This window comes from Emiliania huxleyi, assembly GCF_000372725.1.
Source record: "Emiliania huxleyi CCMP1516 chromosome Unknown EMIHUscaffold_148, whole genome shotgun sequence".
In the NCBI taxonomy this organism is placed as follows: Eukaryota; Haptophyta; order Isochrysidales; family Noelaerhabdaceae; genus Emiliania; species Emiliania huxleyi.
This window is the reverse complement of record NW_005201113.1, coordinates 127,865-149,820: the sequence shown is the minus strand read 5'-3', so window position 1 is coordinate 149,820 and position 21,956 is coordinate 127,865. Positions and strand designations below refer to the sequence as shown.

At 63.6% G+C, this 21,956-nt stretch overlaps 7 protein-coding genes across 7 annotated transcripts; 4 read left to right on the top strand and 3 right to left on the bottom strand.

Annotated features, from left to right (window-relative positions):
• Window positions 1-627: 627 nt before the first annotated feature.
• EMIHUDRAFT_228518 (hypothetical protein) lies at window positions 628-2,169 on the top strand (the record flags this gene model as incomplete). Its single annotated transcript, XM_005786914.1, has 1 exon — window positions 628-2,169. The coding sequence occupies one exon, from the start codon at window positions 628-630 to the stop codon at window positions 2,167-2,169; it is 1,542 nt and encodes a 513-aa protein (XP_005786971.1).
• Window positions 2,170-3,246: 1,077 nt separating this feature from the next.
• EMIHUDRAFT_228517 (hypothetical protein) lies at window positions 3,247-5,566 on the top strand (the record flags this gene model as incomplete). The annotated part of the gene is made up of 4 exons (XM_005786913.1): window positions 3,247-3,508; window positions 3,856-4,193; window positions 4,641-4,667; window positions 5,219-5,566. 4 exons carry the CDS (start codon window positions 3,247-3,249, stop codon window positions 5,564-5,566), a joined length of 975 nt encoding a protein of 324 aa, XP_005786970.1.
• A 483-nt stretch (window positions 5,567-6,049) lies between these two features.
• On the bottom strand, window positions 6,050-6,505 carry EMIHUDRAFT_71370 (hypothetical protein; the record flags this gene model as incomplete). The annotated part of the gene is made up of 1 exon (XM_005786912.1): window positions 6,050-6,505. The coding sequence occupies one exon, from the start codon at window positions 6,503-6,505 to the stop codon at window positions 6,050-6,052; it is 456 nt and encodes a 151-aa protein (XP_005786969.1).
• A 3,572-nt stretch (window positions 6,506-10,077) lies between these two features.
• EMIHUDRAFT_228513 (hypothetical protein) lies at window positions 10,078-14,267 on the bottom strand (the record flags this gene model as incomplete). The annotated part of the gene is made up of 9 exons (XM_005786911.1): window positions 10,078-10,338; window positions 10,582-10,674; window positions 10,796-10,989; window positions 11,175-11,253; window positions 11,323-11,355; window positions 11,446-11,559; window positions 11,637-12,706; window positions 12,800-13,206; window positions 13,294-14,267. 9 exons carry the CDS (start codon window positions 14,265-14,267, stop codon window positions 10,078-10,080), a joined length of 3,225 nt encoding a protein of 1,074 aa, XP_005786968.1.
• Window positions 14,268-15,954: 1,687 nt separating this feature from the next.
• Window positions 15,955-17,130, top strand: EMIHUDRAFT_228512 (hypothetical protein; the record flags this gene model as incomplete). Its single annotated transcript, XM_005786910.1, has 4 exons — window positions 15,955-15,972; window positions 16,087-16,126; window positions 16,295-16,572; window positions 16,597-17,130. 4 exons carry the CDS (start codon window positions 15,955-15,957, stop codon window positions 17,128-17,130), a joined length of 870 nt encoding a protein of 289 aa, XP_005786967.1.
• Window positions 17,131-17,997: 867 nt separating this feature from the next.
• On the top strand, window positions 17,998-18,678 carry EMIHUDRAFT_111234 (hypothetical protein; the record flags this gene model as incomplete). The annotated part of the gene is made up of 1 exon (XM_005786909.1): window positions 17,998-18,678. One exon carries the CDS (start codon window positions 17,998-18,000, stop codon window positions 18,676-18,678), a length of 681 nt encoding a protein of 226 aa, XP_005786966.1.
• Window positions 18,679-20,291: 1,613 nt separating this feature from the next.
• EMIHUDRAFT_47562 (alpha galactosidase) lies at window positions 20,292-20,681 on the bottom strand (the record flags this gene model as incomplete). Its single annotated transcript, XM_005786908.1, has 1 exon — window positions 20,292-20,681. A coding segment is annotated over one exon (390 nt), but the record flags the coding sequence as incomplete, so codon positions are not given.
• Window positions 20,682-21,956: the final 1,275 nt, after the last annotated feature.

Genomic DNA, 21,956 nt, shown 5'->3' with positions numbered 1-21,956 from the left:
CTCGCACGTTGTGCGAAAAGAATGAGATGGAGTGAGGATTAGAGAGAGAGACATCGGCTGCGCCGACTGCGAGCGAGTTCTTTACCAAGTTGCAACCCTTGTTCCGCACTCGGCTGTGAACGCTGCTGTTTGCCGCCGGTTGAGCAGCACCCCGTCCCCATCCAGGTTGTTGGTTGCTGCCCCAGGTCCCGCACTATGTAGGTGCACTGCTTCAGCAGCGTGCACCTACCTCGATCGACGATCCTGGTCGCTGGTGTCGGTTGCGCAACCTTTTTGCCGACCTCCGAGCCCAGATAGCGCGCCGTGTCTGATCCTCGTCGGCATCTGCTTCCGGGCCTGGCGGCCCGCCACAAGGACTTAGGTGAGAAGTGCCCGCCGAAACATCGGAACGACGCTGCTCCGCTCGACTTGGTTGGTTGCTGGCAGCACCCCAGCACCGGGGGGTCCTGAGAGCTGTTGGTTGGTGCTCTGTTCACAGCACAGTGCGGAACAAGGGTTGCAACCTGGTACTCGTAAAGAACTCGCTCGCTGGTGCGGCAGGCGGAGCTCGGGCGCGATCTCGCCTGCATGCAATAGCTGTGGCGCGCGGCAAGCATGAACCAGACTCGACGGATGCGCACGCGCTCAATGTCGCAGAGCTTCCTCGCGGCCGCCGCGACGCGTACGCGTGCGTGCGACGCGTCTGGCACGGCCGTCCATGAGGCGGTGGAGCTCGCAATCCAAATTGCGTGCAGTGCTGGTTATCTCGAAGCTGGTGACGTGCTTCGCCTCGAGCAGGTGTGCCACGCCTTCGATGCCGAACAAGCGCAGGCCCTTTGGGCAGAATTATGCCACCACATTTGGGCGATTCCGACGAATGCTCACGTAATCTTTCGTGACGGAGCAAACGTCGTGTGGAAGCGTCGTTATCAACAGGCTCTCTCGTGGGATGGTCGGCTGTACGCGTCAGGCCTGCAGGCGAGTTTTCCCAATTCTGCGACCCAATTCTGCGACCCAGATAATCAGCATCCGATGGAACAGTTTCCCAATCTTCGGTTCTCGTCAGCTGCTTGCGGCGAGCTGCACTTCATCGCGATCGCCGGCGATACACCAGAAGCCTCGAGCCACCGTTTGTTTGCGTGGGGCCACTATCGCCTGACGCGAGACGATCTTGATGCGGGTGCCCCTCCTACCTCGATTGCGAATGGCTTGGCTTGCCGTGCGCCGTGCGGCGGCTTACCGTCTCGTGGCCCAGTGGACATGGAGCCGAGGCGTGTCCAGTATACCATGGGCGATCGGATGCCCGATATCGCCGTCACGCGTACGGGCCGGAGTGCGGTGGTGCACGCCGGCGCGCTCCGCATCTTCGGAGCGAGCCGCTTCGGGCTCGGGGACGACGCCGGCCATGATGACGACGAGACAGTCTGGATTGAGGACTCTTCCCCGAGAATCGTGGCTATGCCGGGGTTGGGGAGAGTGACATCGATCAGCCTCGGGGACGAGCACGCGCTCATTTCGGACGACGGTGGGCGGCTGTTCTCGTTCGGTGATGGCGGAGACGGCCGACTTGGGCTGGGCCAGCCGTTGCGTACAGTCAGAACTCTTGCGCAAGTCACCGCGCTGGCAGGTAAGCGCGTGGCTGGTGTGGCTGCGGGCCACGCCCATTCGTTGGTCTTCCTCGATGACGGCAGCCTGTGGGCGTTCGGATCGAACTCACGCGGTCAGCTTGGGCAACCTGCAGCTGGGGATTGGGCTGCGACTCCGGTGCGTGTCGACGGCGCGCTGGCGGTGACTCAGGTTGCCGCTGGACTGAATCTGAGTGCAGCTCTGACATCGGCGGGCAGTTTGCTCACCTTTGGGCAAGGCAACGAGCACGGGCTCGGAACCGACGAACGCATCGATTGTGACACGCCAACGATTGTGCTGCCAGAGCGACGCATCGTATCAGTTGCGGTTGGCGTGGGTTACATGGTCGCCATCGACGACGAAGGGAGGGCCTTTTCCTGGGGATACAATTCGCACAACCAGTGCGGGCGGGGACACGATGAGGAGGACGCGGACGAGATGGACGACGAGTTTTGTCCTGACGGTTGCGTTCGCGTCGGTCAGGTGCACCTCCCCGGCCCGGTGCGATTTGTCTCTGCGTGCTGGGCGACGTTCTACGTGCTGGGCCTGCAGCGCAGGCAGTGATTTGAGTCTTGATTGAGCGTGTGTGTACAGCCAAGAGCGAGTGCAAAACGCTTTATCCAATATAACCTCGTCCGATAGCCGATACGCGATAGGGTGTCCATACGCGCGCAGATCGGATTCACTCGTACGAGCGCTGCTCAAGGCAGTAGAACCGAAGTGTACCCGGTAGTCCACCGGTCGACCGGTGGGTCCCTCTTCCCTGTATACCCTCTGCATAGATGTCTCGCAATGCTGCTATTTTCGGTGTTCAGTCATTCCAAGGATGCGGTGTGGGCGGCCACGCCTCGTGCAGCTGATCCTGCTCGTCGCCGTGGCCCAGCTTGCCACCGACCACCGTCTCCATCGCCCCAGCTCCAGACGCTGCCGTCGGCGGTGATGGCGATGCTGTGGTTGACTCCCGCCAACACAGCGACGACGCGCAGGCCAGCAAAGGCCTCTCGGGAGCAGCTGGCGCTGTGAGGAAAAGAAAACGTCCGGTGCGCGAAAAAGAATTTAAACAAAACAACTCTCTCTCACAGCAGACAGGCTCGACACAGGTGCGAACTGGCGCGTGCTAGTACTATCACCGGCAGAGAGAGAGAGAATTCTTGATACGAAACCACGACGACACACACCAGTCGACTCGCATCGGTTGCCTCCATGAACGGCGGAGCTATTCTCGCGTCCACACCACACCTGGCTCCAACGTGGACACGCCCATAGCTGGGGACACTACTAGGTCACGCATGGCATCAGAAGTTTTATCTCTGGGCCCCGAAAGGCATCTCTAGCAGCGTCGTTACGCATGCGCCCTCCCCTCCTGGGCGCATACGCCTCACGTCTCGACAGAGCATAAGCCCTTGGTGTGCCACGAGACGAGTTTTTCGCCATCGCCGCGAGCAGCAAGCCGCCCGCCGCAAACAGCCGGAGGCATCGCCGCAGCACTGTCTGCGCTGCGCTCCCGCACCCGTCGACGAAGCTCCCCCCGCGGAAGACCGCGCGTAGCTCTCTCTCTCTCTCTCTATCACCGGCACACGCGAAAAAGAAATTGTACGCAAAGCACCGCGGCGCGACTCACCAGCTCTGCCCGACTGCACGATGACCACCCTTCTTTTCGCCTCCCTCACCCCTGCGGCGTTCTACGCGTCCGCTCCCCGCGGCGTGCGCACCGTACTCGGCGGCGGGCGCGCACGCTCCGCCGTGCCGTTGGCGGTTGAGGGCGGCGGCGGCGAGCCGGCGACGGCCGAGAGCAAGAAGACGAAAGCCGAGCGGCTCGCGATCGCGGCGGAGCGCGCCTCACTGGAGGCCGAGCGGCTCTCCCTCCTCGCCGAGCAGATGAAGCTCGCGACTGCGCTCAAGCGTGGCGACACCCTCGAGGATGCTCCGCCGCTCGCGCCGCCGCCATCGCCTTTGCCGCCAGCGCCGTCCCCAGCGGCGTCGCCGAGCGACGCATCGAAGGCGTCCGACGGGGCCGCGGGCGAGGGCGCGCCGTCCGGCGGCTGGTGGCCGTTTGGAGGTGGCGCTGGCGAGGAGACGCCCGGCGGCGGAGGCGGAGGCGCCGGTCAGGCGGCGCAGCGGGAGGGGGGCGGGGGCGACGGTGCGCAGGATCAGGAGCCGCCCTCGGGGGCGCTGGAGGGGGCGCTGCGGCGCATGGGCGGCGACGGCGCCCCTCTGCGCGCGGACCAGCTCCAGCTCTCCGACAGTCAGGTCGCGGCGGTGCGGCGGTGCAGTCTCGAGCACCTTTCACAAGGAGTCAGTGGGGATCGGTCGTGAGTCAGGTCGCGGCGGTGCGGCGGTGCGTGCTCGAGCCGTCGGGGGCCTTCTACGTCCTCTCGGTGCAGCAGTCTCCGCTCGGCACAATCTTCCGCGGCAACCTGCGCGCCGAGCCGTCCGCGCTGCTCGAGGCGCTCGACGAGCGCGCGCCGCACGAGGCAGATCTCGAGGGCGTGAGGCTGCTGGTGCTGTCGGACCCGGTCCCGCGGACGGCGCAGCAGCTGCAGGCGGGCGAGGAGGCGGTGCCGGTGGTGCTCGCCCTCTCCCCGGCGGTCCGGCCGCTGCGCGTCTCAGGCGGCTCCTCCCCCGCTGCACACACTGTAGTCGGCCACGTGAGCCTTCCGTGAACCTTCACGGGACTCACAGCCGCTGCTGTGAGAGACGCGGTGTGAAGAGCGCGTGATGGGCTGGTCTCAGGCGGCGAGCTCGGGCTGGCCGCGCTCTCGCTGGGCGCGACCGGGCTCACCACTCTCGGGTACGCTCTCCTCGCCCCCCCCCCCTCTTCCCTTCCTCCAGACACCTCCGAGACACCTCCGAGACACCTCCGAGACTCTTCTAGGACCCCTCCGAGCCACCTCCCAGGTATGCGCTCTCCTCCTTCCTCCTCGCTAACGATGGCCAGCTCCTCGAGGCCCTCGACGCCGAGAGATAGCCGAGAGATGGCCCGGTGAAGCGACGCCCCGGAACCTGCCCGGAACCTTCCCGGAACCTTCCCACAGGCCCTCAACGCGGGCGACACATCGCCGGTTGCAACGGCTCTCCCCATCGCCGCCGGCATCGGCGCGCTGCTCGTACTACATGAGGGCGCTCACGCCGCCGCCGCCGCCGCCCGCGGCGTCCGCATCGCCCCGCCAGTGCCGGTGCCGTCGCTGCAGCTCGGCTGCTTCGGCTGCGTCACTCGCGTCCTTGACTTCCCGCGCAGGTCAGGTCTCCCCAGACCTCCCCAGGCCGCCCCAGGCCTCCCCAGGCCTCCCCAGACCTGACGTGCTTTCTCCGCTCCCCGCGCAGCCGCGCCGCTCTGTACGACGTCGCCGCCTCGGGTCCCTACGTCGCCCTCGCCGCCTCCCTCGCTGTCTTTGTCGTCGGCCTCTCCCTCTCCGCCGGTCTGCCCCCGCCGCCCGCCGCCACCGACGCCGCCGCCGCCGCCGCCGCCGCCTCCGGCATCCCCACCGCGGCACTGGTCGGCGCGACGCCCTACCCGGTTGTGCCGTCCGCGCTGCTGCACTCGTCGCTGCTGCTGGGCTCGCTCGCCGACTGGGTGCTGCCGCCCCTCACGCCCGACTCGCTCGCCGTGCAGCTGCACCCGGCGGCCGTCGTCGGCTTCACCTCCGCGCTCTGCAACGCGCTGCAGCTCCTCCCCGTCGGACGGCTCGACGGCGGCCGGATCGCGGCGGCGGTGCTCGGCTCGGGCGCAGCGAGCCTCACCTCGAGCCTCTTCCTCCTCGGGCTGGGCCTGCAGTCGCTCTTCGGCGGCGACGACCCCGCCCTCCTCTTCTTCGGCCTCCTCATCATCTTCTTCCAGCGCGAGCCAGAGCTGCCCTGCGCCGACGACCTCACCGGCGTCGACACGCCGCGGCAGGCCGCCGCAGCCGCCGCCCTCGCCATCGCACTCCTCATCGTCGCTCCCTCTCCGCTCTTGGGCTAGGGGCGTAAAGTCTCGGGCCCGCGCGCGGACTCGCTCCGATAAGGAGCGCCCGCGGAGAGAGCAGGCGGGAGGAGGCGCACACGGTGAGAGGTTTAGAGGGCACGGGCTCCACCGCGCCGGACAAGAGAGATCCGTCCTAATGCCTTTGGCTCGTGCGGCCAAGATCGGTTTACGTTGAGCGCGGTTTTAGGGGATGTGCAGCTTGCCTCTCGCTTGAGTCGCGCGCGCCGGCCCGCGCTCAAAATGCATCCCTCTTTCTCGCAGCACACCCCAGTAGCAGTAAAAAGACAGTACTCAGTGAGAGCCCAGCCGCGTAGAGCGGTACCGCGGCCCGCGCGGCGGCTGACGGGCGGGGTGGCATTCTGAAGTAGTGTCTCAGAGCTCCGCAGAGTGACCACAAACAAGCTCAGAGGCACAACCACAGAGTCTGATCAGACTTCAGAGTGCACTGCTCCACCGTGCTGGGTATCTCAGTCCACGGCTCTATTTGCGCCTCGTCACGGCAATCCATTTCTCCGTACCACCCGTGCGTGCCACATTGGGCAGCTCGCCATCGAGGTCGATTGCGTGTCTCAGCAACACTTGCTTGTCTACAAAGGACAGGGCCTTGACACTGGTCGCCTTTGCCAGGATTGGCGGCGCCTTGCCAGCTCGCTCAGCCTCCAGCCAACGCGACACACACAGAGCCCAGCGGTCGCCGGGCTCCAACCCCTTGAAACCGCAGAGAAAGCGAACCCAAAAGGGCGGCCTGTAGAGGGGGTTTCCTCGAGATTTGGTGAAGAGCAGAAACTCAAGTGTCAGTTCCGACGCGATGATGTGGCAGCCGCCGTCGCTCGTATGGTAAGAGGCGAAGCCGTCACGCCTCCAACCGGTCACCGGGTCACGACCGCGGCGAGTGCACGGCTGGAGGGGCGTGCCGAGAATATTGAGCTCAGGCATCGGCGAGGCGCACCGACGTTGGCAGGGTCGGGTGTGGGCCGACTAAACCTCCGGTCGGGTGTGGGCCTACATGCTTGGCTGGTAGGTTCACTTGCTCGAGAAGAAAGAATCTTACAACCAAACTCCCTCGCACAACACTGGGCACGGGACTGGCGCGCACTGGCACGAACACAGGTACACCACGGGAGCCGCCTAAGCGACTCCTGCGAGGGTGGCGAGGCACTTAGCTCCGTGCACCCGCCCTCCCCCGCCACAGGCAAGCTCATTCACGACCTGCTCTGCGATGGCCGTGTGAAGAACGACTGAGATGCGCTGCTTCTGCAGCCCCAGCCAGCTCTTGGTGGTCCAAGTCACCTCATCGAGGTACTGGGCCCGCGTCAGCTTGTTCTGTAGCACGTCCGCCGCTCTCCGGAGGATCTCACGGACCCCCTTTCCGAACCCGCCGAACGATTCGAACAGCAGCAGCTGCACTTCGACGCCCTTGTCTTCCCTGGCGTAGCGATAGTCCCCCGCCGTAGGACGGTATGCGGCGGTCGCCGCCCACCACCCTGCCCCCCCTGGTATGCCAGCGCCCAGTCCCTTGCCCCCTCTCGCCCTTGCTCTTCCTCTCCCCCTCCATGCCGCCCCCCTTTTTTCCGAACCCTCCCCCCCCCCCTCCTCCTCTCCCCCCCCCTCTCCCTGGCCCCCACCTCCCTCTCCCTCCTGGGAGTAGGGCCCATGCCCCATGACCATGTTCCGGTAGAATGATTCAGTGTTGCCGAAAGCGACAAAAGCGCCCTTCCGACCGTGCTCCCCGCTGCTGCTGAGGGAACAGACGACCTTGACGTCTCCGCAATAGTGCGTGCCGTGCGAGCCAATGTTGTCCGCGTCCACGTCGGGTTGTTTGTTGTAACTCTGACCGAGGTGGGCTTTCGGCTCCATTCGCACAGCGGTGCCCCACGCGGCGCGTAGGGCGAGGATGAGGCGTCGAAGCGTGTACTTGTGTCTGGTGTTGTGGCCCTGCTGCGGTACGTTGACAGCAGCGTCGCCATACTCGTCGTGGGTCTTCCCATTCCGAGTCTTCTTGCCCGCCGCCGCGGCCTGGCAGGCCACGTCGAGGGGGAGACCCAGGCGGCGCTGCACCGAAAGACGCATCGCCCAAGTCTCCATTCGCATGTCATCCCGCATTGGGATGGCGTTGAGGAAGGCGCCGGCGCCATCCTGGCTCACCGCCGAAGAAGGAATTTAGCCGAGGTAGGCCGCCTATTGAAATCGCCCGAAGCGCTAGCGCTTCGCTAGCGCAAGCTCGCACGGCCTCTCACGCTCCGCTGCTGCCCTCTTGGCGGCTCTCCGCCCGCCAGCTCGACCAACTCGACCGCCGAGAGGCTGGGATTGGCCGGCGGCGCGACGCGTGGCCTCTGCTGCGGCCATCTCGGACGCTCAAGCGGCGCCAGCCAGCGGCTCGGCCGCGCATCCTTCACACACGCCGCCACGACCAAGCTGAGCGGGCCCGGTGTCGAGTCATGGTGCGAGATGCATGTCAGGGGCGGCTGTGGCCACAGCAGGTCCACCAGACGGGCGTCAAAGCTTGCCGTCGGCGTGCTGTCGTGGCGAGAGCCGAGACCGCTGCAGAGGAGCCGAGTGCAGTGGCGAGCCAGAGGCTACCAGGGTCACCAGGTGGTAGCCCTTGCCCATTCTGAGCAGGGATGTGCTTTGATGGGGTTGTGCTTGAGCGTGTGTGAAGTGGGAGTGCGTGCCGGCAGTGTCTGTGGCTGAAACGGGCGTGTGTGAGGCTGCAGAGCCGTGGTATGAGCCAGAGTGAGCTTCATCACCCAAGAAAAAGTGCGGTTTGGGACGGCTCAGACTTGCTGCTGATGGGACTGGGCCAGGTGAGCGACAGAGAAGGCGAGGTGGTGAGCTGGGAAGCCGCTTTGTCGGCACCTGGACGTGTCGCGATGAACTGCCGAAAAGCACCTTTTGCGGCTGTTGCTCGAAACTTCGGGAGACAAGGCCTACATATTATGACTGCATCGATGCGCCTGGTGCATGAGGGCTGCGGGTCGGGACATTTCACGGTCGGTGGCGCCGATAATGACCTCCGGAATGCCCTCGCAATCGCCTCGGATGGGGTCCACCGGAGACAATCTCGAGCCCTCTGCGTGCCATCACGAGCCGGTGTGAGCTTGCAGACCCAAGGTAAGTGCAGTCTGGGACGGCTAAGGCTTGCTACTGATGGGCCTGGGCCAGGAGGGCGACAGAGAAGGCGAGGTGGTGCGCTGGGAGCAGGAAATAGCGCTTTTTGGCAGTTGCATCGCGACACGGTCACACGCGGACGCTCCAGCCTCTCAGCGCACCACCTCGCCTTCTCTGTCGCCCTCCTGGCCCAGGCCCGTCAGTAGCACGCCTGAGCCATCCCAGACCGCACTTACCTTGGGTCTGCAAGCTCACACCGGCTCGTGATGCCACGGAGAGGGCTCGAGATTGTCTCCGGTGGACCCCATCCGAGGCGATTGCGAGGGCTTTACGGAGGCCATCACCGGCGCCACCGACCGTGAAATGTCCCGACCCGCAGCCCTCATGCACCAGGCGCATCGATGCAGTCATAATATGTAGGCCTTGTCTCCCGAAGTTTCGAGCAACAGCCGCAAAAGGTGCTTTTCGGCAGTTCATCGCGACACGTCCAGGTGCCGACAAAGCGGCTTCCCAGCTCACCACCTCGCCTTCTCTGTCGCTCACCTGGCCCAGTCCCATCAGTATCAAGTCTGAGCTGTCCCAAACCGTCCTTACCTTGGGTGATGCAGCCCACTCTGGCTCATACCACGGCTCTTACGGCCTCATACACGCCCGTTTCACCCACAGACACCGCCGGCACACACTCCCACTTCACACATGCTCAAGCACAACCCCACCAAAGCACAGCCCTGCTCAGAATGGGCAAGGGCTACCACTTGGTGACCCAGGTAGCCTCTGGCTCGCCACTGCACTCGGCTCCTCTGCAGCTGTCTCGGGCTCTCCCCATGACAGCACCCCGACGGCAAGCTTTGACGCCCGTCTGGTGGGCCTGCTTTGTCCACAGCCGCCCCTCACATGCAGCTCGCACCAGGGCTCGACACCGGGCTCTCTCATCCCGGTCGTGGCGGCGTGTGTGAAGGATGCGCGGCCGAGCCGCTGCCTGGCGCCGCTTGAACGTCTGAGAGCAGCCTCCAGGAGGCGGAATGGGTCGCGGTGCATGTCGCCATCGGCCTTCGGGGGTGGGTCCGGGGCCAGGCCACTCTCGGCGCCCGAAATACCCGGCGCAGAGCCCGGCATTGGGGCCGCGCGCGGACGAACGCAAACCCTATAGGGTTTGAGGGCGGCCGCCCAAGAGCCGAAATAGGCCTTTAAACAACGCAACTCGGTCTCACAGCAGACAGGCTCGACACAGGTGCGAACTGGCGCGTGCTAGTACTATCACAGGCACACCGAGAAGAAAGAATTTTACATCAAAGCTCCAGAAGAAAGAATTGCAAAAAACTCTGGCACAGCACACAGGTTCGACACAGGTACCAAAGGAGGCACAGCCGGCGACGGACCTTTAGAAGGCGCCGTCGTCCTCAAAAGGTGGGCACGACCGGGGGGACAGTCGAATCCGCGAGCACCGTAGTGCTCGCCGAAAAGACCATCCCCATCATCCCCCCCGGCGACCCCTCGCCGCTTGCCCCGCCAGCGGGCACTGCGCGACCCACCCCCGCGCCCTCGACCGCGCCCCCGCCAGGAGCATACCGCATCACCTTCGCCCGCTCCTCGTCGAAGAGCAGAATCTCTCCCGCCTTCACCGCTTCCTTCCACCCCTCCACGTAGCCGCCTGTGTCGTCCTGCAAACACAAACTGCGAGTCCATAGCACCGGCCCTCCGTCGCAACATTCCGGCACAGCGTCCAAAGCCGCCCTAAACCTAGGGCAGCGCGCCGCGTCCCATGCCGCCTTCTCAGCCGCCTGGATAGCCGCCCACTGGGCAACCGAGTAGTGGGAGGGGCGAGATTGGCGAGCAGTGGGAGGGCCGTCCGGCTCGGCGCCGCGCGCCGCGCCCGAAGCCGCCCCCGCTGCCTCCTCCTCGACCTCCTCGTCGGTTGCCGTGCCCACCGCTTGCTCCTGGGACCTCGCAAAATAAGAATGAGTCCAGACTCCGCCCCCCGCCGCAATGTCGGGCGACTGCGGCGTGGGTTCGTGGCCGGGTGTGGACGGTACGCGGGTACAACCAGGAACAGGCAACGGGCAAAGGCAAGCTGCCCTTCCCCTCCTCCGCCGGCGGCGCGGATTCCGATGTGTCAACAGACACAACGGGTCCACCTCCGCCAGCAACAACTGCGGCCCACGCCTCGCGGGCGCCGCTCTCCGCCTCTGGGGTGCGCGTGCCACTGCACAGCCGTCGCTGCCAGCCACGAGCCACCGCCCCCTCGCCGCCCTCAGCAGCAGCAGCGCTCGTACCAGCGCCGCTGTGAGAGCAGCCAGGCCCCTTCTTGGAGCCTGAAGCAGCTGCGTGCCCACCTGCGGCAGGCCCGGCATCCCGCATCCTCCGGTCGGCGCCGCGTCGAGCCGCCCTCGAGCAGGCGAGCCTCGACGTCCACCATGCCGTCGAGCGCGGACGCGCTAGGAAGCCGCGCCGAAGAAAAGCCTTGGCCGGACCACTTTACAACAAAGTTCTCTCTCACAGGTAAACGAGAAACTCATAACGACGATGCGAAAGCTATGGGAGCGAGGCACTAACTGTGCTCTGCAGAGCACTTCTGCCTTCTCGCCAAACATCCGGCCGCGATCTATTCTTCTAGTTCTATGGAGCGTGGGCCTTAGCGTTCACACTTGCTTTGGCCGCCCCTGCGCACTTTTGAATGCCTGGAAGAGCGCGTTGTCGGATCGGGTTCGCCTCACTGCGTGCCTTCGGGAAGAGGCTGACGACCTAGATCTATTGGACGAGGAGACAACCGACGTCGCGTCGTCGCCACCCGAGGTGAGCTCGCCCGCGATCTTGTCCTCGAGTAGCGTGACGAGAGAGCCAAAGTACTCTTTCGGGAAAACCTCGCTCTTGCTGAAGTTCACCTGCGAGCCAGACGGGGGCGGGGAGCTGTGAGGCGAGGAGTGCCGCGAGCCCGGGCCCGACCGCGCGGAGAGCGGACCAGCTCGTACACACCAACGTCGTCGTTGTTTTCGTGCCTGCTGCGGAGGGCCGAGGCCCACAGGGCCAAGATAATCGGCACGAGTTTGAGCTTGTCGTCCGGCTCCGCAAAGTTGCCCTGGAGCACTCGGATGGAGTCCTCGTACCACTCGACGTGGCCAGCGAGCTCGTTGAGCGTGCCATTGTAGACGAACATCGCCTTCAGCCCGCCGACTGTCAGCCGCGCCCACTGCTCGAGACGACACCAGCCGCGCCGCTGGTACGTGTCCACATCAAAGAGATCGCCCTCATTCTGCAACGTGGGGCAAACAGCCACAAAGTAGCGGCACACGCTTGCGTACAGTGCAATCGTCGCGATCGACTGCGCTTTCATGACGGCGTTGGCCTGTGGGATGCACGCGTAGTCGATCCAGCAGTAGAGATGGTCCGAATCGACGCCCTCCTTGTCACACAGTGCCTCCGCGGCCCGAAGCATCGCGTTCAGATGCCGATCGTTCGGATCGGGCTCGGTCCTGGCGAGCCACTGGTGGCTGAAGAAGACTGTCGGGTGTTGCTCGATGAAGGCGATCACCTGCTCGTACGTGTCGAGCATGCGCAGCAGGCCGCTATTGCGTAGCTCCTCGTGTGCTGGCAGCCTGCCCGCTGATTTGAGCGCGGACAGAGGCAGGAAGCATACACAGAATCCCAGCTTATTGACGTTAGCCAACGCGTTGTCCACCTGCGTCTCGAGCCACGCGCCATATGCCTGGCTATCGGCAACAGCCTGGCGGTAGCGCGCTATGAGCTTGTACGCGATGAAGCCGAGCAATAGCATCAATAGGCCTCCGCCGCAGCCCGCTATGATGGGCACGGGGTCAACCTTGGCCTGAGAGGAGTCGACTTCGCAGGTGTTCAGAAAGCCCTGCCACATCGTCTCAGCCGCGAAGGAGACGAGGGGACGCGTAGGGGACGGCGGCTTGGTCTGGCCAGAAGGACATGCCGTGCAGGTGTCAGTGATGTTCGATTTGAACTCGTTGTCGGGGCAGTCGCATGCGGCCGCACTCGCCGACGCGTCGGCGCAGCCAGTGACGCCTGAGCAGGTAAGGTAAGGTAAGGTAAACTTCTCCACACACACAGGTGGTGGGGCAAGGGGGGGCGACCCTCGCGTCTCCACGTCTAGACGACAGGAGCCCCACGGCATTACAAGTGCAAGGCCCAGTGCGCCTGAGCATGTCGCAGGCGTGACCACCAGCCCCGGGATCGTGCAGGTCGCAGGGCAGGCGGTGCACTCGGCAAGGCCGTCGGTTCCGATGATGCCGTATGTTCCCGGTGAGCATGCGACACACGCGCTCCCGTTGAAGCTCTGCCCGAGCCGGCAGCACGCAGCAGAGCCCGCGTCGGCGCCCGTGCCTTCGTCGCAGCTGGTGGCTGCAAAGAAGACCTGCACTCTGTTCTCGCTCTTGGTCACAGCTATGAGGTCCTCGTCGCCGTCGCCGTCCAGGTCACCCGTGCTCACATAGTGGCCCTGCGCTCCGACGTACAGCGTGTGGTTCTGCCATGTCGTGCCGTTGCCGTCGAGGTTCTCGTACCACCTGATGCAGGGGATAAAAATGAACTCGGGGGCACAGGACGCGGCACCAAACACGGGGAGGCACGTAGTGACGCAAGGGGGTCTACACCTGATGATGCCATCAAAGTACGAGGCGGACGCCACATCCATGTCGCCGTCGCGGTCAAAATCGAAGGCAGTCACTGAGAGAACGAAGTCGGCCTCAGCGTAAATGATCGTCTTTGTGAAGACCCCCGCGCCTTCGTTACGCCACAACGCCACAGTGTCGTCACCATTGGACGCGACAAACAAGTCCATGTCTCCATCAGCATCGATGTCGCGCGCCACCAGGCTGTACGCGCCAAACGATGTGTTGGAGATAACGACCTTCTCAGGAAAGCTGGCGGCACCGTCGTTGGGGTACCACGCGACCGTGTTGTCGTCTTTCGAGGCGGACACGAGGTCGTTGTCGCCATCCCCGTCAAGGTCGACTGCAATAACTGTGCGCACGCCAACAGCGTTGTCATCGACGATGCGCTTTATCTCGCAGAAGGAGCCGTCGACTCCGATGTTGAGATAAACTGCTACAGTGTTGTCGCCGGACGAGGCCGAGATGACGTCGAGATCGCCATCTCCATCAAGGTCGGCGAGCTCCACGCCCTGCGCGTTCACGGCGCTGGTGGTGATGAGGTGAGTCTCGGTAAACACGCCGGTCCCGTCGTTCTCGATCCATCTGACTGCGTCATCGTAGTACGACGCAACCACCACATCTACATCCCCATCACCGTCCACATCTCCCGTGTCCACGATGCGAGCGCCGTTGGACGAGTACGTGATGTCGTTTTTGCCCGACCACGCGTCACCTCCGAGGTTCTTGTACCACGCGACGGTGTTGTCCGTCGAAGAGGCCGAGACGATGTCAAGCAAGCCGTCGCCGTCCAGATCGGCTGCTTGTGCGCACCTCGCACCCTTGGCTTCGTTGGTGACAATGGTGCGCCGCGTGAAGACTGGGTCAGCGACAATCAGGGCAGCGTCGGGCGTACACACGCCCTGGGCTCGTCTGAGAAAGAGAGCGAGCACGAGCGCGCGGAGGAGGGTCCGCATCACGTCCGCGCTTGACGGCTCCGGTGAACGCTAAACTGAGCTCTGCGGCGCGGCGTGAAAGTAGGCGGCGCGCTGCGGGGTGCTGCGTGCGCCGTGTATTGGTCCAACCGACACCGGTATATTTCTTTTTAAAATTCTTTTTTATATGGCGCGCATCGCTCTCGGGTTGTTAAAATGAACTCTCGGGCCCGCAGACTTCACGCACACCCGCACAAACAAAATGTTTGGTATTGCTAAAAATCTCTCACACCCGCCGCCCCCGCGCGCGCCCCACCGCGGCCGGCAGAAAAGCGGTTGTTATTTCTTTTAAACTGGAATTCTTTTCAAAATTCTTTTTGCGCAGCGGCGCCGCCAGGCGCCCGCCCCGGCGGTGAGCGACGCGTAGCGAGCGAATCGCCGGGGCGGGCGCCTGGCGGCTCCGCGGAGCTCCTTTGGCTCGGCGCGGGCGGGAGTGCGAGTGAGAGCTCGGGGCCCGTGAGCCGGACTTGTGAGCCGGACCACCCCCGTTCTTAACCTGCGTTGTTGAGCCAGGACTCAACATACCCGGGCTTTCCATCCCGCACTTTCACTCCCCTTTCTCCCGGCCGGGGTGGGGCGCGCGCGGGTGGCGGCGGGTGTGCGGCGGGTGTGCGGGATGTCTGTGGGCCCGAGAGCGATATGCCATGTCCGCCTTGCGTTTGTTTCATAACATCGAAGGCTAAGCTCAAAGAAATTTAGTGCGCGTTCCCTATCCTCGCCTGCGGTATGGGAAGAGGCACGAGGAGGGCGGCGACTTCGACCGACTATGGAGGACCCGTCGCCAGACGACGCAGGGCAGAAGACGGTGAGGCGGAGCAGACGCGCAGGGCGAGACGAGGGAGGGAGCAGGACTTTGCGGAGATCAGCAGGAGGATGTACGAAGAGATTAGGAGCAGCAGGGACCCGAGGGACCATGTGGAAGACGGCTAGTGCTAGTCCCCCATCGGGAGGACGACCCCGGCTAGTCGCCGACCACACCCACAAAGAACCCTGCACAAAGATCGCAAGGGCGGGGGCCTGTTCCTTTTTACCCATCTCACAGTAGAGAGGTGTCCGTTTTTATTTATTTATTTATTTTTTCGCCTGCGGTAGGTAGGTAGAAAGGTGAAGAACAGCCAGGCTCGGACTGGACACCAACGCGGTATGGGTGGACGCGAGACAGATGATGACGACACGCACGAGCGACACACAGACACAAACAAGCTCACAAGACACACAGCCAGCTGGCTGCCACACACCCTGAGTTGGCGTACACATAACTCAGTCAGGGCCACATTCTTCCTGTCGCCCCCCCCAGCACTCCAGGGTGCCAAGAGAAACAAACAAGGGCACAACATCACAACAGACGACAGGAGTAACATGCGAGGCTAGAGCAGCTTGCTCCACCTCTAGCAATCTCGCCGGCCGGCGAGGCACGGACAAGACCGTGTGTGGGGTCTAGTGAGGTGTCTATGGACGCCCTCCTCAGAGGCTAGCTGCCTACTGCTAGCCCTATCTCGCACTCACGGGCAGTGACAATTCAATGGGTGAGTGTTTGCGAGCAGAGGCGCGTGGGCTAAATCTAGGCCGCACGTCGTGGCACTATGACGAAGTTAGACGTGCGGCCGCAGCGCGCCCGCCCCAGGCTCGGCGGTGCGCGCGTGTTAGCGAGAAAGTTGCGGGGAGAGCCATGCCCGACTTTTTGAAGGTGAGGCCTCTGCGACGAGTGCCGGCCGCGCTGCGGAGCCACACCCTTCGAGCCGCGTCCCGTCGGCACTGCCCCTGAGTGTGTCCCGCCTTGGCGGCACACACTCTCGACGAGGACAGTCCGGCCTACGGGAACGTGTCGCGCGCCGGCGACGGTTGCGGCATGGTGGTTTCGAGTACGACCCCCCCCCCCCCTCCCCGTCGCAAAAGAAAAAGCGAAAACCAGCCGATCGCGTGAACGGCGTCGAATGAAGCCCGCGGGTTCCTCTACTCGTCTTCGAGCGAGTCTACACCAGCAGTCAACGCAGGACTGTAAGCGGCAGAGGCGCAAGTGGTGTTCTGCCTGCTGGAGCGGCCGCGCCTCGACCCGCGTGCGTGCAACTCTCGCATCCGCGTCGGTATGCCTGTCGTCCTGCTCTTCGTCATCGCCGCTTCCTTTGTCTACGGATGGACGGTTCTCGTGCCACTCGGCACCGCACCATGCTGTGAGTCTTGGTGGTTGATGCAGATTATGCTCCGCGTCAACAAGGTGGTGGGCCAGGCGGCCGGCGTCAGCGCAATCCTATTGAGCATCTGGATAGGCCTTGCCGATCCTGGCTGGGTGCGCCGCTAGGATGCTGCAAAGGCAGATGCTGAAGCGTGGGGCCGGTGCAGCGTGCCTCAGTGCGGCGTGCTCCGGCCGCTCGGCTCGCATCATTGCAGCGAATGCGGTCAGTGCTGTGCCGGTTTTGACCACCACTGCGGTTGGCTTGGCGTGTGCATCGGCCAACGAACTCGCCTCCCGTTTATACTGCTACTTGGGTGCGGTGGTGTCGCGTGGACGCTGTTGGGCGCCGCGTCGGTGCAAGCAGCGTATGTGACCTTCGATCGGCAGGTGGCTGGCTGGTGGGTTGTGCGGCACGGCATCGAGGCGTACTTCTTCTCCCAGGCGGGGTCGTTCCTGCTTGGTTTTTGCCTCTTGCAGAGCTACCTCCTCCGCACCGGCCGGGCGTGGCACGCGTGGTTCGCTCGGAACGAATCGCCCAGACAGGCACGCGTCGTCCCGAAGGGGAGATCCGCCGCCGCCGGCTGTAGCCCCGAATCGGCATCGGACGAAGAGTCGCCTCCCGACCAGGCGCTGCTGCGCCGGAGCACGGCGCGACGGGATAGGGAACTCTGATCATCTTCCCATAAACGAGGGAGGGGGGCCTGGTTGGTCTGCATGTAGAGTTGGCTTAGCGCTTAGTCTTAGCATTAGGATTATTGTGCCATCGATACTATTATCTCTGGTCTCCGTCCGTCGTGTGTCATATATGTACGGCTCTAGATTGAAGTGACTAGTTGTGCACAAATACGCTAATTACGGGTGGTGTCAACATGACCACTTTTGATGTTTTTTTGTCCGTGTTGCTTCCAGCGCCCTCGCCCGCGCTCCCTGAGGCCATGGCTGGTGCTACTAGTATGGGGGACTACCTGGCTACCGCGAGAGAGACCCAACTCGTCGACGTCGTCCGATGATGGTGCCTCAGGAGAGTGAGAATCAGAAGAAACGGACACGAATCCCTCTCGAGCCTCCGCATACAGAATCCTGTCTTGGGTGGCAGAATCGCTAGTGCAGAATCCTCAGGCGTGGACAGGGTTCTCCAAGACTGTGCCGAAGGCGAACTTGTCTCCAACGGAGCCGGGGTTGCCTCCGGTGTCGGCGCGGCCGACCCCAACGGGCAAGCCACCCCGGAGGGGGGTCCAAAGTTTGATCTCACTGATCTCGTCTCTTTGTGTACGAAAGAGAGGGAGAACATGAATGAAAACGAGAAGGCGGAAATGAAAACGGGAGAAGGCGGAAATGAAATTGGAGAAAATGGGTGAGTGAGCTTTTTTTGCAAACGAACGAGCGAGACCACCTGACCCGCCAAAAACGACCGGACACTTATTAATTACGCCTCCACAGCAAATCGGTTTTTGCCCTTAAATAGTGCTGTTTTCGTTGGGCCGATTTTCGTTGGGCCATCGATCACCACAAAACTTTCAACTTTCGCGCGTCCACCATATGGTGCCTACCGCCTCTGGCTACCCCAACTGGCTACGGGACGGCGACCTTCGAGCTAAGTCCGAGAAGGCCGCGGGTGACCGCGAGCCTGTGCAGGCGGCGGAGCGCTCGTTCCTCGAGCGCACCGCGTCGCGGAAGGAGAAGCCGACGGAGGAGCAGAAGGAAGCTCGGGCCGCGGCTCGCAGGGCCAAAAAGGCCCGGCAGAAGAAGAACAAGGCGGAGAAGGCTGCGGCGGCGGCGGCGAGCAAGGCCGAGCGTGCGGACTACCCGCACGCGCAGCTACGCGAGAACGTCGAGTTCGTGATGGAGGGCCTGGAGGCTGCGGCGCAGGCGGCGCGCAACCCCAGCGGGTCCAATATTCAGGTCGCCTACTCGCTCCCTCCCGAGGGGGGCAGCGGGTTCGGCGACCTGGTGTACGCCACGGTCCCTCTGGGCTCCGTGGCGACGAAGGTCGCCCGGGACTGGCTCGCAAACGAGCTCTACGAGCCGTCCCGGCGCGGCAAAATCGATGCGGCCTGCAGGGACCGAAAGGTCGCCGACCTGATCACGGCTGCCGGCGCCTCGGCGCCGGCCGACGCCGTGTTCGGCGGCAGGTTCGCGACGGGCGAGGCGCCCCGCCCGACGACCCCCGCCTCCGAGGCGGACGAGGGCGACGGCGTCGGCGGCGATGGCGGGACTTGACCTTTTCGGGCCGGACCCCACCCCCATGGAGGACCTCTGAGGTCCTCCCCAGTCTCACCCCACCTTACCTCTTCCCCCCCCTCCCCCCATCCCTGCCTCTGCCTCCCATAGGGCAGGATAGCACTAGCATATGTAGTGCTTGAGAAGACACCACAAACGCGGCACGGCCCGTTTTGGCTGTCTGCGGAGATTTTGTCTTAGCACACACAGTGAGTCATTCGGAGTCATTCGATGGCCAGAGTGCGATTGTGTGTGTGCGGGAGTTGGTTTGTCGGGAGGGAGGGGCAGGCTGCTCACCCACGTGCACCGGGCCAGTGCTTGCACTTTGAATGCCGTGGGGCTCCTGCCCGTGTCCGGGTGTGGAGATGCGAGGGTCGCCCCCCCTTGCCCCACCACTTGTGTGTGTGGAGAAATTTACCTTACCTTACCTTAGAACGTCAGATCTGCCTCACCCTGGGCTGGACCTAGTCAGCCCGGCCACCACGTACTCGACGGTCGACGCCGGAGGTACGCGATTCATAGCCGATACCCCGGAGAGAGGGAAGACCGCGCCCGCACAGCCGCCATTCTCTAGCACTTTTGAGTACTCCTTTTATATTACAATATCACACACACATGCTTGAATGCAGAGAATGCAGTGTGCATCTGCATGGATGGGTGCATCATCCATCAACGAAGTCACACGGCCTCGCGCTCACCGGCCAGCCACATCCCAGCCATGTGACTCACGGCTTGTAGGATGAGGAACCGACTGGCATGCGGAGCGAGACTGAAGGCTTGGCTCTTGGCCGAGAGGTTTACCTTCTCCCCGGTCCACACGTCCGTTCCTGTGACCGTGCTCCCGAACCGCGGGTCCGCGTCCGAGTATGTTAGCGTCACATTGCGAGGCTGCTCGCTCAGATTAATGAGCAGAACAGCTCCCGTCGCTCTGTCCCCGATGGCGGGAAGCCTTTTGTGCCACACCTGCCAGACGGGAAAGGTAGTGACTGTGGTCGTCCCGGCGTGCGTCGTAAAGGTGTCCTCCGCGCTTGCAGCCAGCCCCCCTTCGTGTCCCGCCCACTCCTGGTTGACTTTTAGCGCCAGAGGGCTTGTCACAATCGGATAGACCTCATTGTAAACGGTGTCATTGGTCAAGTCGCAACCGAGAATGAGCGGTGCACTCGTGATGCACCTATGTCCAGAGGCAGAGGGACAAGCGATGAGTCGGGCATCTCGGCGGCGCGGCGGCGAGGGCGGCGGCACCAGGCAGCAAAGTGGGTGAACGACTCGACCAAGCTGATCTCATGGCCGACCTGAAGCATGTCTGGATACGCCCAGCATCCCGGGCGGGACACCGGCCCGTCTGCTGTCTCGTGCTCCTTCACGAAGGCCGCACTCGTCATCAGGTTGCCCATTATCGAGTAGAAACTGGCAAGGATATCGGTGGTCGTCCTGTAGAAGTTGCTCGGGCAGTCGCGGAGGAGCTGGACGGTCGGTGTGGGCGGCTCCTTGCCCGGTACCCACCAGTGCTTATCGAGGCAGTCCTCGATGAGGAGAGGCCGGCCGCTGGCGTTGAGGAGCTCACCCCAGAGCGTCATGTTGTTCGCTGGACCGCAGCCGTCAATCTTTACGCCGTCGAAGCCAAGGTCCAGCACCGTCGCCGCGTCTTTGGCGGTGTTGCCTGTCGGCCACACCTTCCACTCGACGCTGCACCAGCAGGGGTTGAAATAGAATCCGGTCTTCAGGCCCATGCCGTGAAGCGCGGTGAGGTTCGGGAACTTGTCGGAATCGACGATGGGCCACCCATCAGCTGAATGGAACGACCCATTCAGACCCCGTCCGCACCCTTCCCATCCCATGTCAACGCCAAGGTGATCGTACCCAACATCGCGGAGGCTTGGCCGCCCGCCGCGGCGAGCCGTCACCGCTGCCGCCTGCTGCAGCATGTCCTGCTGCGTAAACCTCATGCCGTAGTAGTTCCAAGACCTCCAGCCGAGCGGAGGGGTGATGGCCAGGCCATTGTCGGCGCAGAGGCCAAGTGGTATACTGATGAGCAGAATGACAGCTGGTGATCGCTGCCACGCGCCTCGCCGTCGACTCGCACGCGAGTCAAAGCACCCGAGGCACGTCAACATCCAGCAGATCTCGCGCTGAGCTGTCGGCACACACATCGGGCAAACAGCGCAGCGCAGTTGGCCAGCAGCGCACGTCAGCAAACAGCGCAGCGCAGCCGGCAAGCGGCACAGGTCAGCCAGCAGCCGAGAGGGGCCGCCTCCGTAGACTGAATTCTTTTTCTGGGCAGAGGTTCTCGAGGTTCTCAAGGTGGATATCCTTTGGCCGCGTTGGGTAGCGAAGATTGGTGTAACCCGAGCCACGGAGGCGTGTTTTCTGGCGGCCGACCGTCAGTGCACGGAGTTGCCACTTCTCCGACTGCCCCGGCTAGTTCCCGAGGTCGTCGGGTGTGACCCCTTCGTCCCCCGAGACCTAGCGCGGGTGGGTTGGAGGGGGCTCGCCCCGTTCCTCCCCATCGGGCCGCGAAGGGAGGGGAGTGTGAGTGAGTGTGTGTGTGTGGGCTGCTCCGAGGGGGCCATCTCGACAGCGAGGCCCATGATGGCGACGGCGGTGGCGTAGGCGAGACGGCGGCGTCGTGGCGACGGTCCACGATGAAGGTGGCTATGACGAAATGGATGACGCCATCGCGCAACATGACATCCTCGCTATCGTCGTCCTCTAGGCGGCGCGCAGCGCCGCTCTCGGAAGCTGATTTTTTGACGGTTTCTACACTTTGTTTTTGTTTTCAGTCTAGGGGGGCCGACCAGGCTCGCAGCGCGGTGCGCGGTGGACTCCCACATCCACTGGCGGTCTCATCTCAGTCTAGCGACTGCCTCCAGCTTGTCGCTGGCAGCCTCTCGCTACCACAGGCACACTGACACAGGGGTGGCAGGGGCGGCGGCACGAGTCTCCCACATACTATGCGGGCCTCACTAGAGGTGCGGCCTCTGCGTGTCCTCGCCCTTGAGGGGGGAGGGGAAGGGGCTGTGTGTCTGTGCATGCATGTGTGTGTGTGTGTGTGTGTGTGTGTGTGTGTGTGTGTGTGTGTGTGTGTGTGTGTGTGTGTGCGTGCGTGCGTGCGTGTGGAGCCGCCCTGAACGCCACCCAAAAGCGGAGGTACATTAGGAGCCGCAGCCGGCCTGCTCTATCAGCCCCGCAGCCGCGGTGGCGCGACCGGACCGCGGTCGCTCCAGGCGCCTTTTGGCCCCGGTTCGAATCGCGGTTGGCGCGCGCCCTCGCGGAGCGAC